Genomic DNA, 13,239 nt, shown 5'->3' with positions numbered 1-13,239 from the left:
ACGTATAAGTGCCAAATATGTATGTACATATAGCATTCTATTCCCCTTTGTCAGGCCTGGGTTTGTAGATTTGATCTATTGCTAGCAGTATTTACAACACATGAAGCATAAACACATATGATTAATCATGAAAGTCCCCAAGTCTTGTTCAGAATTTCACAAGGGGTCACTTAGGTAAACTAGTCACAACAAAGTGCCTGTGGAAGAGAACACTTTTGGACCCGAGGCACAAGAGATCTTGTTTGATAAAAAGAGAGCTTTATCTGCTCATGTTGATGTGAAAGCTTGAAACAGACATGGTGAGTCTTAGTCAGAAATTCCCCTGTTGTTGGACTGTGATTTCAACTTTGCTAATTCATCATAGTAGGGTTCAACCAACTTGTCAACATCAACAGAACCAAGCATGTTGCCTATCATCATATGGCTGGTGGAATCATACATCAACCATTGCCTATGTCATCTGAATTTTGAACCTATAGACAGCTCAAAAGCATATACTACATCAGTAGTATCCAAGGGAGAATATGACAACACATTGGATGTCTTCTGGTTTGCTGTCACAAAATAATAATATGTTTTCCATGAGTTTATAGCAAGTATCTATATGCATGAGTGAATAGTAAAGTTCAGGATGGTTTGCAATTTCTGGAAGATCAAGATTTGGTGTAAGCCAGTAGATCTGGGTCTGTGTATCAGAGCATAAATGGAGCATCCAGAGTTGATAGGTCAAGTCATTGGATTGGTTAAATAGATAACTAGGGATTACTCAAAATTCACAACAGTCACTGTGTCCTTGTGGCAGTTGCCCAACAACAAGCGCACACGGACTGCCTTTGAGGCACAAAGGCAACTTGTGTGCGCTCATCATGAACAGGTGAACACCACATGGACATGATGAGTGAATTGTTAACAACAGGGGACATTTACACAACCTTGAGTGACAGCCAATCTTGCAAAGCTTGCACAACCAATAATTGTAAACCAAAACAAGGAGTCAAGATTTGATGTGAATTAGCTCACCTGGCTCTGAAAAACATCAATTAATAATCAGTCATAGACTCCCTAAAGAGCCATTTATGTGTGTAGCAAGGTTGAGAATATTATAATATTATCATTGCTTCACATACTCTTTTCATCACCTTTACACCTTTTAGCTTTGGCTTAGATACCGTTTAACACTACATTTTATTGTTAGAGGATACTTCCATCCTTGCTCATCCACTTATGGAATAGCAAGATGTCTACTCTTTATTTCCTGGTGGTGAAGGAATGCACCAGGATTATAAAAGTTTACTCAATTTATCTCCAGATGACAATATCATTCAAACTGAAGATGCAATGTCATCACAAGCTTCATGTGCACTTCTTGTATTTATACCATTACACAAAACAGCTTTGATCTTGTTTCAACCGTCTATTGTTTATGAAGACTTGTACAGGAATGTTCTTTATTCATTTTGGGTCAGCTTTATTAAAGATTTGTTGCTGTATCATAAGTGTCTCTCATTGTCTCCCATTGGTTTCAAAAGGCATGGTCTCACATTTGTTTGTCCATATTGTTGTACAATACCCCTTATTACCTAAATATTTGTACAATACCCCTTATTACCTAAATATTTGTACTTTGTAGAGATGGACACCCATGATACTAATAGGTGCCCTCTCCTTGGGTCAGGCATGCCACCTCAAGCAGCTTCTCAATAGATTCATGTTGAGATTGAATCACCACAAAATATACTGTTACATTTGCCCCAGTGTTGTAATATGCTATAGTCATGTTTATCTCAATCAACTTTCATTAAAATACCTTCTCTATGCTCACCTGTCTCCTTTCTTCATCTGCTGAAAGGAGACCATAAGAATAACTCATTTTTTTCTTCCCTCCCTATTCTTTCTTGTTAACAACGCATATGAAACTCATCATGACACACCTAATTTGTTCTTTTTTCTTGTGCAGTTTCTGTAACCAGATATCAGATCCAAATCCAGACCCATAATTACATTTTTGTTCCAAACTTAGCAGGTGACCTTGTTCCCAAACTTTCTCAATTCACCACACTGGATCCCTCTTGAGCATAACATATATGTGCACCTCCTGCACTATCTTCATGATTTAGGTTGTCACCAAGGCGTGCGCATTCAAGCTTTTGCCATTCCTTTTGACTACATCACATGTAAATTGTAATTTTATACATTCAATTCAAACGTGATATGTTTTAAAAGGATGTGTTTGTGGAATGTTTTCTCTGTGTCCCGCCGCACTTTTGTGGCCTCTATTCTACATGTCAATTTTTTTTATTTTGTGATTTCCTACATGGAGTGTTGTACTATTACAGTCATCAATTTCCAAACCCTACAATATGTGCGCATGAAATTCACATCATTTTGCTTTTCATTAGGTCAGCATTGCTCTCCAAATCATATCTTCAACCTTCTGCCTTTTTCAAATGTCTGTCCAGATTCACGTGTATCATCTCTTTACATCTTTTACTCTACCATACTTTCATGCTCCTCCTTGTTCCTGTTTTTCTCAAACCCTACAATTTTCCCATCCTGCTGACTGGAACTTGCTTTTCTTCTTCCTTTTGAAACAGAGAAGCCTTCATTTTATTACTACATATTGAATTTGTTTTGGAATCATTTGTTCTTTTTACATCTCTTCTAATAACATTTTATCTTGTAAATCAGATCTTGTACTGCACTATGTGTTTTGAAAATCTCCTTACATTAAGACATACTTAATCCTTTTCTTGGTAGTACAATGCTATGGTATCACCATCCTTTGATGAGCAAGTTGTTCCCTATCCATCTCCAATGCAACATTTAATTCTGGCCAAATCAACCTCACATTCCCATCTTACAAACTTCTCCCTTCCATCTATCCTTTCACCCAGATTGCAGTAATAGTCATACAATACGGTGTTGGTCCCTTTCACCACCCCACAAATTATAAAACTCAATGATAACTTACATGGTTATGCTCCCTTGACCAATCCATTGTTGAACTTCAAGCTTTACATCAACAAGAAACATTTTCTACTCAATGGGTTGTTTTGTGAGTTATGACAATAAACATATCAGCTTATTTTATCATACACCTCATCTCATCCTCAACACATTTTCCCCCGTCTTAGCTTAAAGTGAATTGTAAAAACCATCTGCTTCTGATGATGAGTGAGCATTTATGCATGTATGGCTATGAGAGTGGTTCAGCATGATACATTATGAAGGGTCTCATATCTATGGCATCAAAGAAGAGTTCTCCTGAAAGGAAATACCCATCATACAAGATTTATTGGACACCCATGGTGTATGATGCTATGAAGAGTATGATAAAAATCCAGACTGTATTTTTGATCATAGTATATTTACATAGTATGATATAAAAGTACTACCATTCCATTTAATTATACATGTGTTGAACATCAAGAAAAAATTGAAAAGTTCAAATTGGATTTACAAAACTTCAGCAAAGACAATATTTTTTGGGTTTCCAATCATAAACTTTGTGAAGTTTGTAATCTTCTTTATGTGTGTGTATGTAGTCAAAATACTTGCTCCTTTTTCTCAACCTCCAACATATAATGAAACAGTTGTGGTAATCAAAAAACACAATGTACCATACACTTACTTTATTTATTCAAATCTTTTTTTCAACTCACAAAAGTTCTCATCTTGACCTTCCAAAAACCTCAAAACCAAACAAAAAGAAGAAATATATATATTGTGTATATATATTGTTAAAATATATTGGTTTATTTAAAAAAATTGGTTTCATAAAAAGAAAAAGATGTTAAAAACCAAAAAAAAAGAAACTATTATAAAAAAAGACCCATTTTTGTAAACTTTGACTTCATAAAACCTTTCTCCTTTTTTTAAAAATCATCACAAAACACAAAAACCAACTAAAAAACTAAACTAAAGTAAACCAAATAATCAAAAGGAAAAAACAAAAAAGGTAATAAAAAAAAGAATAAAAAAAAACAATATTTCAAAAACAGTTTCTTCTAAAAAAAAGAACCTCCCAATTATATAGAATCAACTTGATTTTTTTGTTAAAAAAGATTCAACTCTTCACTTCATCCCAAAAATAATCCCCCAATTTCAAACTTCTTCCTCCCCTCTTCTTCCTAATTCATGCTTCTTTCTTAGCCAAAAGAAACCCATCAACTAATCTTTTCTTAGCCACTTCTAAATCCATAGCTTCAATCTTCTCTCCCATCACTTTAACCTCACTTTCTTCAAACCCAATCGAAGATAATAATCTACCAGCAAATTCATATGCTGATGGAGCACTACAGACGAAAAAACAAACGAAATTAGAAAAAAAACAGTCAATCATCAAGATTAACATCTTCGAAAGAAAGAAAAGACTTACTCTACAACTGTATCATCTAAGAATTCAATCACCGGTTCAAAAGCCTTTTCAAAAACCGATTTCTTCACCCCTTTAAGTTCAATTAACCTTTTAAACAAATCACAAGTCAATTTCACTTGAACCAATTTCATTTCCATTGATTTCTCAATCAATCCTCGAATCAATTCAAAATATCTTTTAGTAGGCAATCCTTCAAATGAGGCTACTCCTTCTTCTATCGATTTCACATTAAAGAATTCATCTATTCTGGTTTTAACTAATCTTTTAGCTGTTGAATCATCTATATCTTCTTCTTCTTCCTTACTTTCTTCTTCTGTTGTTTTACCTTTGCTTGTTGTGGTGGATGTTTCTTCTTCTTCAGATTTGCCAGGTAATGGTAATGTTCTAGGGGCTAAATTCAATCGTGGTCGACTAGTAGGTGCCATTTCAGATACACTTTGTTTTTTAACTAATCCAGATCCAGTATTTGTACTACTTTCTCCTGTATCAGCTCCAAGTAATGCAAATGGATTCAATGCTACTGCAACTGTTGGATCTCGTTCTGTACTTGCTTTTCCGTCTTTCCCTTTTCCTTTATTCGCAAATACACTTGAGGGTCCAAATGTCATTCGACCCGAAGATGATGTATCTCGTAGTTTACCAAAGTGAGTCACTAAAGAAGATTCAAATAGAAAAGTAAGAATCTATACAAAACAAAAACTCTGAAATCAAAAACGAAATCCGAAACTCACAATCACCGGCTTTAGAAGGCCTTGGAGGAGGTGCAACATTTCCAACCGATGACCAACCATCAGCCGAAGTAGTATTCCCAAACTGATCTCGACTTCTACCACCACGACTACCACCTCTAGAAAGATCATTCATCTTTGACATATTCTGTTTAGCTTGAGCTTGTCTAGATTGTTCAGCAGCAGCTTGAGCAGCCTAGAATGAAAAAATCGGTTAAAATCAAGAAATCAAAAAAAGGTTAACTTCTGATGTAGAATTTCTTACCTCTTCATGAATTTGTGAGATGAGCTTCGGTCCAGCCGCAACGTTACGTCCGACCCAATGATTGCTACGTGTATCAATGACATCCTATAGAAACAGGTCAAATTTAGAGAGAGAAAAATCAGTACTTGACAAATCAATTGATTTTTGTCCAAAGAAAATCTAATCACTAACCTGAATCATAAATCTAGCTCTAGAAGTTAGATTCTTACTTTGTGCCATGTTAGTCATCCTAGTGAAATATACATTCATATGACTATTAGCTTTTTCATGATCCAACATCTTTCCAACTGTCATCATCAATCTACAAAGTGATTCAATATCTTCTTCTTCTGGATTCTCAATATTCGATAACAATTTCTTAACACATTCATGCATAATCCTTTCTGTTAACATGTTCAATTTGAACAATTCTCCAATAAATCGAACTAATCCTAATCCTTGTCGTTTGGCTTTTTGAGCTGCATAATATTCATCTGATAAGATTTCGGCTTCTTTGGTAGTTTCTTTTCCTACTGCTTCGGCCTCTGCTCTTGATTTTTCATTTGCAGCTTGTTTAACCGCATCATCTGCTGCTTTACCTGCAGCTGCAGCTGCCAATTCATCTCGCTTGCTCCACCCTCGTTCATAATCTTCTTGACATCGATTAAGAAGGTATTTCCTAAACAGATGACCACCATGTACTTTATTACCAGCCGTATCAAGTACATTCTCATCCTTTACTTCAGGTGAAAGTTTCTCCATTAATTTTCGACATAACTTGGCATACATTTCTGACCAATGTGCTTCATCAGTAGCTTTTTCAAAAATTAATGCAATCACTTGTCTAAGAATCCTTCCATCGTTTTCCTTTTCAGATTTGTTTGCCCAATCAATCACTTGATCTGAAATCGATTCAAATTTATCTAATGTGAGTTTGTTGAGTAAAGCTCGGACTTTTCGATTGACCATTTCAGGTGAGTCCTCTTCGAGTTGATTTGATCGAGCAGTTGCCCAACTATTAGCAGATGATTGTAAAGGCTGTACCACTTCAGTAGGATACATTGACTGCATTTGCATTCCTCGGTTCATGTTACTAGAAGGAGCGTTGGTGGACATGGGAGGACCACCGTCCCGTCGAGTACCACGTCCACTCCGTCGGTTACCATCACGAGCCCCGTTGGTCATTATACCAGGAAGAGCATTAGCACTGGGTGTTCGAGACATTTGGCCAGTAGGCCTTCCGGGTAACAAGAGGCCACCTCCTATGCCTCCTATTGGGATAGCTCCCAAGATTGCACGGTTAGACTGACTGAAACGTTCTTCACTTGTTCGGTTGGTACCAGTAGCGAACATGGGCATTCCAGCGCCACCAGGACCGGCTCGATTAGGGATCCCACCAGGTCCCATCATACTTGACATTGAACCTCCAGATGGAGTTAGGGAACCTGATGGTCCTCGTCCACCAGGAGTCATCTGACCAGTATTCCTACGTTGGCCACCCATTGATTGAGTACGCGACATCGGATTCATTGAACCTGATTGTGAGTCGACCATTCCAATGGAATCCAGGTCAGGTAATTGGGTCGGTTTGCCTTTACAGACCTCCATAAACTGCAAGAGGAAAGCTCGATCGTATCGGAATTTGCCTGGTGCAGCCTCAGCGTTGAGATCAGGGTGAGGTGACTTGATATTCTCAGGGTAAGAAACTTGGCCTAGATCCTCGATTTTCCTAGCCGAGGACAAAGCTGACGGCAAAGGGCTCATCGTCTCACCAGTAGCGTTAACTTTCTGAGAAGGAACAGCATTGACATCGATGGGTGTCGGTCGTGTCTTGTTACCAGTGCTGGCTGGTAAAGAAACTCCGTTGACAGGTTTTGACGGAAGTCCAGATGAAGCAGTAGGCCCAGGGAGAGTGGATGTGGTTGCGGTTGATGACGAAGGCTCAGTTGGCTTGGAAGAGGTGGAAAGACTATCAGGCTTCGTCTGCGATGCAGATTGAGCTTCTGCAGCCGCCTTCACTACCTCGGCATCTTTCGCGTCTTTCGCCTTGGCTTGTTTCTCCATCAACTCCTTCTCACTTTGATCTGATTTGGCCTTTGCATCCTTTTCAGCTTGTTCCTTAGCCTCCCGATCGGCCTTCTCCTTGGCTTCTCGTTCAAGACGCTTCTGTTCTTCAACTTTACGTTGTTCTTCAAGTTCAGCCGCTGCCTTCTGCTCGGCCTCAACACGTTTCCTATTTCAGTGAGGGCAAAAATCAGTAATCTTCAATGATGAGATAAATAAGATGAACAACATACTTCTCAGTAGCTAGATCCGCTGCCTTCTTCGCTGCCAATTCCTGCTCCTTTTTATCAGCTTCAGCTGCAGCAGAGACTTTGCCAGCATCTGCTGATACCTTTTCCGTCTTGATGCTTGTAGTCTGATCAACTTTTGTTTCGGTTGATTTTTCAACGGGCTTGGGTTCAACAGGCGAGTCCGAAGCGGCAGGAGGATTTGCTAAAGTCGTCGGAGCGAGTGAGGCAGTGTTAGGTGTAGATGTCACAGATCCATCGTCCTGATTTGGCGTGCCGTCATGACTAAGCCCTGTAGGGGTGATCGGCTTTTTGATTTGAATTGCAGCACTCTTCCTAGGTTGGAAAGGTGGAGCAGCAGCATTTGGTGTTCGAGGCTTGAAGTCCGGTGAGACGGCAGACGGTGACGGGTTGAAGGGGTTCGCGTTGTAAGATAGCGAAGGTCCTCTTGAATGAGCCGCGCTAACAGGAGTAAAGGCAGGCGCCTGGGGCAGTGGAGCGGTAAACGTAGTAGTGGCGGGCGCGGGTGAGGTAGGAACGGCCAAATTAGGAGTAGCACCATGAGTTCGAGGAGGATGGGCAGGTAAAGGGGAAACGTTGATCGGCGGGACAGGCTGTGATGAAGGTGGACCGGGTGGATGGGTAACCTGAGGCGAGGCGTGCTGAGCGTGCGCAGGCGGAGCAAAGGAACCGGGTTGTGGGTATATAGGCATCCCATTATGATTATAAGCATAAGGTGGGTAACCAGGGCCAGGACCGGAGGGTGGATAAGGACCTTGTTGCCAATAAGGTCCATTCATACCGCCTTGACTATTGGGTGGATGTGGGTAAGGAGCGTTTGGAGTATTACTGGGTGGAGCACCAGAGGTAGCTGATCGAGGGCTAGGAGGTGCTTGCATCGGACCACGCTGTTGATGAGGCATGTTGGAGCGCCCGTTGGAAGGATACATTGAGCCAGAAGGAGCAGATTGATTTCCAGGCCCGTTCCGATGCTGGAATGTCGGAGGTTTTTGTAGAAATTGTGACTGATTATGACTATGCGGAGGAGCCATAGCACCATTAGGATGAGGATAGTTAGGCATGTTAGGATGAGGTGGTGCTCCGGTCATGTGATGTGGGCTATTAGGAGATGGTCCATTTTGCCAATGTGGTGGATTGGGACCATATTGATGTGGTGGCTGTGAAGGAGGTTGTGACATCGGTGGCTGGCCTTGACTGGGTGTAAAGGCCCGAGATGCGCCAGAAAGCGGAGAATGGAAGGAGCCCGAGTTCGCTCCATTCGGCATACCTAGATTAGTTGGACGAGGAGAAGCGGGAGGTAGATGAGGCTGGTTAGTTGAATCGAATGTGTTATTCCGACGGTTTTGAGTAGGATCCGGTCGATAAGACATTGAAGGAGATTGTGAAGATCCATTTGAGGGTGGTGGTGGTGGTGCAGGTTGAGGCGCAGTTTCTCCTCCTGTCTGAAAGAATGATTGAAAGTTGATTTTCTTCTTTTCACTCTTTGCTGCCGGTTCGACAACTGTGTTCGTGACACTAGGTTTAGACGCAGGAACAGAAGCTGAAGGAGGAACTGTGACTGCAGATGTAGTTGATGGTTTGTCGACCGTTTTTCGGGAATCTGTGGGCACAGAACCAAACACAGGCGGCCCTTTTCTCTCAGAAAGAGTCGGAGGATTTGCGGGAGAAGCCGATAAGATAGCTGCCGCATCCGATTTAGCTGGTAAATCGGCCAGTGAACCAAAAGCAATGGAGCTTGAGGCTATGGTGTCAAGGAACGGAAGATATGAGATAATGGTGAGTGATGGTCATAAGATGATCAAGAGTCGTTGTTGTAAACAAAAGACTTACAAGGCTTAACATTGTGAGCTTTGATGCCCGCTACGCTGGTTCGTCTGGACTCGGAGACAGAGACCGGTGTCTTGGCAGTAGCATTAGATGAGCCATTAATCGGACGCGAGGTAGTGGGCGAGACATCGATAGGCCGAGATGAAGGCTTGTTGTTATTTGAGGAAGGGGTTGGGTTTGAGGGAGAAGGATTAGAGCCAACAGCCGAAGCAAACGAGGAAGGTGAGGGTAATGGGTTTGGAGAGATCGGATTTGGAGGTCCAGCGGCTGTACGAATAGAACTTGCAGGCCGAGCAGCAGCAGCAGCAGCAGCGTAGTTGATAGTAGGTTTAGATGAGGCTGCCGAAGCAGGAACGTCGTTGGAAGCCGATGCGGACTGGTTTGCTGGTGTTGGTGTTGCGTTGGTTTTGCTCATTGGAGAAAGAAGAGGGGTGAGGGATGAGTGCGTGAGAGGGCAAGGTGAGCAAGAGGAATGAAGGACGAAAGCCTAGGAGACGAGGACTCTATCGAAAGATACAAAAAGAAAAGATGATGATCAGTTTGAAGAGTTTAGTCAGACGAAGAATTGACATCGAAATCACTAACCCTGTTTGAAATATACTAATCAAGATCAATCAATCGATCACAATCAAGTTACTTTCTTGTATTCGAAAGTCTTTTTTTGATTGAGAGTATGATATAAAGAAAGCTGTGGTTCGAATGAGAATTGATATCAAGATACGATGAGAGTAGAGAGAAAGAATCAGATATCAAGTTTTCCTGAGAAGATTGATTGAAAGTAGAAACTGATAGAAAAAAGTCTCATTGAGGCTGTGTTGAAGTGATCGGATAAGGAAGTTTGTCAAAAGAAAAGAAAGAAAAAAGTAGGCGACATACCGATCGAAACTTTTTGACAAAGTCTCTGATGATCTGATTTTAGAATGGGATTACCTAATCAATCAAGAAAAGTAAGATTAGTTGTTTTGATGAGTGATTGAAAGGTTGAAGAACTGACTGATGGGTGATGAGAGTTAGATATATTAAAGTCGTTTGTTCGAAAATAAGATGAGGCTGAAGTTCAAATGTATGTACCCGATTCGTTGGTTTGGTGGTTTGTTCGTTTGTTCGTTTGATTGTTCGTTTGATGGATTGATTAGGTAGATTAGATTGAAATAAGAAATCAAGATTAGTTAGTAAAGAAGACAGATTATAGTCAGTTCAACCAATCCGACCAATCGAATCCCATCAACATACCACTCAAAACCTCTCTCTTCTCTTGAGTCTTCACACTTCACACTCTCTTCTAGAGTACTCTATGTATTACTTACACTCTTCAGACTCTAGATTGAGTCTATTGAGTTTAGAATCGGGTTGGATAGAAAAATGTGATTTGGTGGATAAGTTGTTGAGGTAAACTCGGAATGAATTTTGAATTTAGTCAAACCTATTTCACCCAATTCGATATGTCACTGCTTGGTTGGTGAGATTAAACAAATACAGTTTCTGAAAAGTGTGGTACTTTTTTGATATGTATCTGCTCTTAAGTATCCTTAACTGACTTAGAGTATGTCTTGGCTTAAGATTCATCTTCTCACTGTGAATTTACGAAACTTCACATCCTCATCGGCCGTGAATTTGAGACTCGTTAGAGCATCCACTATCGTTACAGTAAAATTTCAGTAAATTTTACAGTACAGATTTCACAGTACAGTAAATTTAGGTACAGAAAGGTGGAAATCCACTATCGTTTCAGTAATATCGTTCTGTACGGTACGTACCGTACAGAAATGACCCTGCCCCACAATCATAGAGAATTGTACATTCAGTAAATAATCTGCAAGCTATTGACCTTGGCTCAGAAACATGGATAGTCTCAAAGTATCTAGATTTACGAGATGCTGAGATCCATCATGGTCTGATGAATGACCTCAAGGATCCATCATTGTCTGATGGACGATTGTACAACAACAAGGACAATCAAAAAAAGCAAAAAAATAGCACAAGATGTTCATTTGATGAAGTCACTTTGATTTGATCAAGTCGATTATTGAGAAGATTGGTTGAAATGGTTGATTGACAAGAAGGCAAGAAATTTGATCGATGAGAAGATGAAAAATTTGATCGATGAGAAGATGAAAGAGTTGATTGATGAGAGGGTGATAGAGATTGAAGGATAGTAGAGGGTGATTTTGGGAAGGTGGTGATGAATCCCTATGTAGAATCGGTAGATTTGGTGGATACCGATTCGGTACAGATTCTGTAGAGGTGCAGTAGATTTACTGGACCTCTACAGATTTTTGACCGAATCTGTAGCTACCGATCTGTACTTTGTACACGATTGGGGATTTTTGGCCTCGGTACGGTAAATTTCAGTCAAATTTACAGTACCGAGGCTGTTTACAGCAACGATAGTGGATGCTCTTAAGCCGGTCGGTGCTTAAATTCCATTCGGAACTCATCATCAGACTTCAACACTGGTTTTATCTATCAATCCTACTTTGTTTATCTACCTTATGCTTTATTTACAACCTACCTACTTATCTCAACTTTAACAATTCTAAGCATGACTTGCACTTCGATATCTTCCGTTAACTCGTTTCAAGATCATAAGTTATAAATATATGGTACTAGCAAAACAGAAAACACCCTGTTCTAAGTTCAACTCCTAAGGCTAAGCAGGTGGAGTTTGAAGGTTTTATTTTGGCGACAATCATCAAGAAAGATTTTCGGGATAAAGTGAATCAAGTTTACAAGTCTTGGAGATATACATTGAGACAAGCCAGCTATTGATAAGGCTTAGCTGAGGTCTTGTGAATATGTGTACAAAATAACCAGAAACACTCAACTCACCTGGGAGAGAGTTAAATTGCTTAGGAGAAACTTGAAAGCTTAGAAACATCACAACTTTCTACGGTCTTTATCGTAAAAAAGTTCCCCGCTGTAACGTAAGTTTATGTGAATTTTACGACAATAAGGGGGCTCAAGTCAAAAATTTTGCGGCCTTTTCCGAAAAATTAAGGGGTTTCAAGTTTAAATCTTTTATACGGGTTTTTAAAAATTCGGTCAAGTTTTATACGACACTGTAAGATTTTAAATTTGACCGTTTATAAAAATCAAGCACATCAAATAATTACCGTCGTAAAACAAATCGAAGCGGTGATCGTATCGTTCCGAGGTTTGGCGACATTTCCTTTGAAGATAATGACGAGATGGCCTTATTGACCAATCTCATGTTTGAAGATGTGGTCAATACCATGATTGAAAAGGTCAAATTGTTGACCAAATGATTTTTAAAAGCGTATGTTTACGCTAATTTTAAAGCGGGAGACGTAAAAAGGTCTCCCGTTTTAAAAATATTTTACGTAAAATTTATGTCTTCATCCAAGTTTTCAAAACATAAAAATACGGAAAATCTTGAACTTGAAACCCCTTATTTTATGCAATTGGGAAAAGTTTTTTTACGATAAAAGTTGTAAAATATTTTGAATTGAGCCCCCCTATTTTTATTAATTTGGGGTGCCGTTTTAGGTGTCCCTGTAAAAAAATACGCATATTTTACAACAACAGGCAAGTTGTTGTAGCATGAAAATATGTAAAAACATTCAACTTGAAACCCCCTAGTGTGTGTTTTTTCTGCAAATATACAGTCAACAGCATTTGGGACACCTAAATAGGTTTCCTGAATTTTTTAAATTTATAGTATCTTTGGCAACATTGAGGGGTTTCAAGTTAGAAATCTTTACATATTTTTGCGCTAAAACAACTTGCCTT

At 39.7% G+C, this 13,239-nt stretch overlaps 1 protein-coding gene across 1 annotated transcript; it reads right to left on the bottom strand.

Annotated features, from left to right (window-relative positions):
- Positions 1–4,135: 4,135 nt before the first annotated feature.
- Positions 4,136–9,904, bottom strand: MELLADRAFT_94139 (Hypothetical protein; the record flags this gene model as incomplete). The annotated part of the gene is made up of 7 exons (XM_007416945.1): positions 4,136–4,295; positions 4,379–5,030; positions 5,110–5,302; positions 5,372–5,455; positions 5,543–7,583; positions 7,648–9,403; positions 9,493–9,904. The coding sequence occupies 7 exons, from the start codon at positions 9,902–9,904 to the stop codon at positions 4,136–4,138; spliced, it is 5,298 nt and encodes a 1,765-aa protein (XP_007417007.1).
- Positions 9,905–13,239: the final 3,335 nt, after the last annotated feature.

The sequence above is a fragment of the Melampsora larici-populina genome (genome assembly GCF_000204055.1).
Source record: "Melampsora larici-populina 98AG31 unplaced genomic scaffold MELLAscaffold_66, whole genome shotgun sequence".
NCBI lineage: Eukaryota > Fungi > Basidiomycota > Pucciniomycetes > Pucciniales > Melampsoraceae > Melampsora > Melampsora laricis-populina.
The sequence above is the reverse complement of the archived record's forward strand: the minus strand, read 5'-3'. Positions and strand labels throughout refer to the sequence as shown.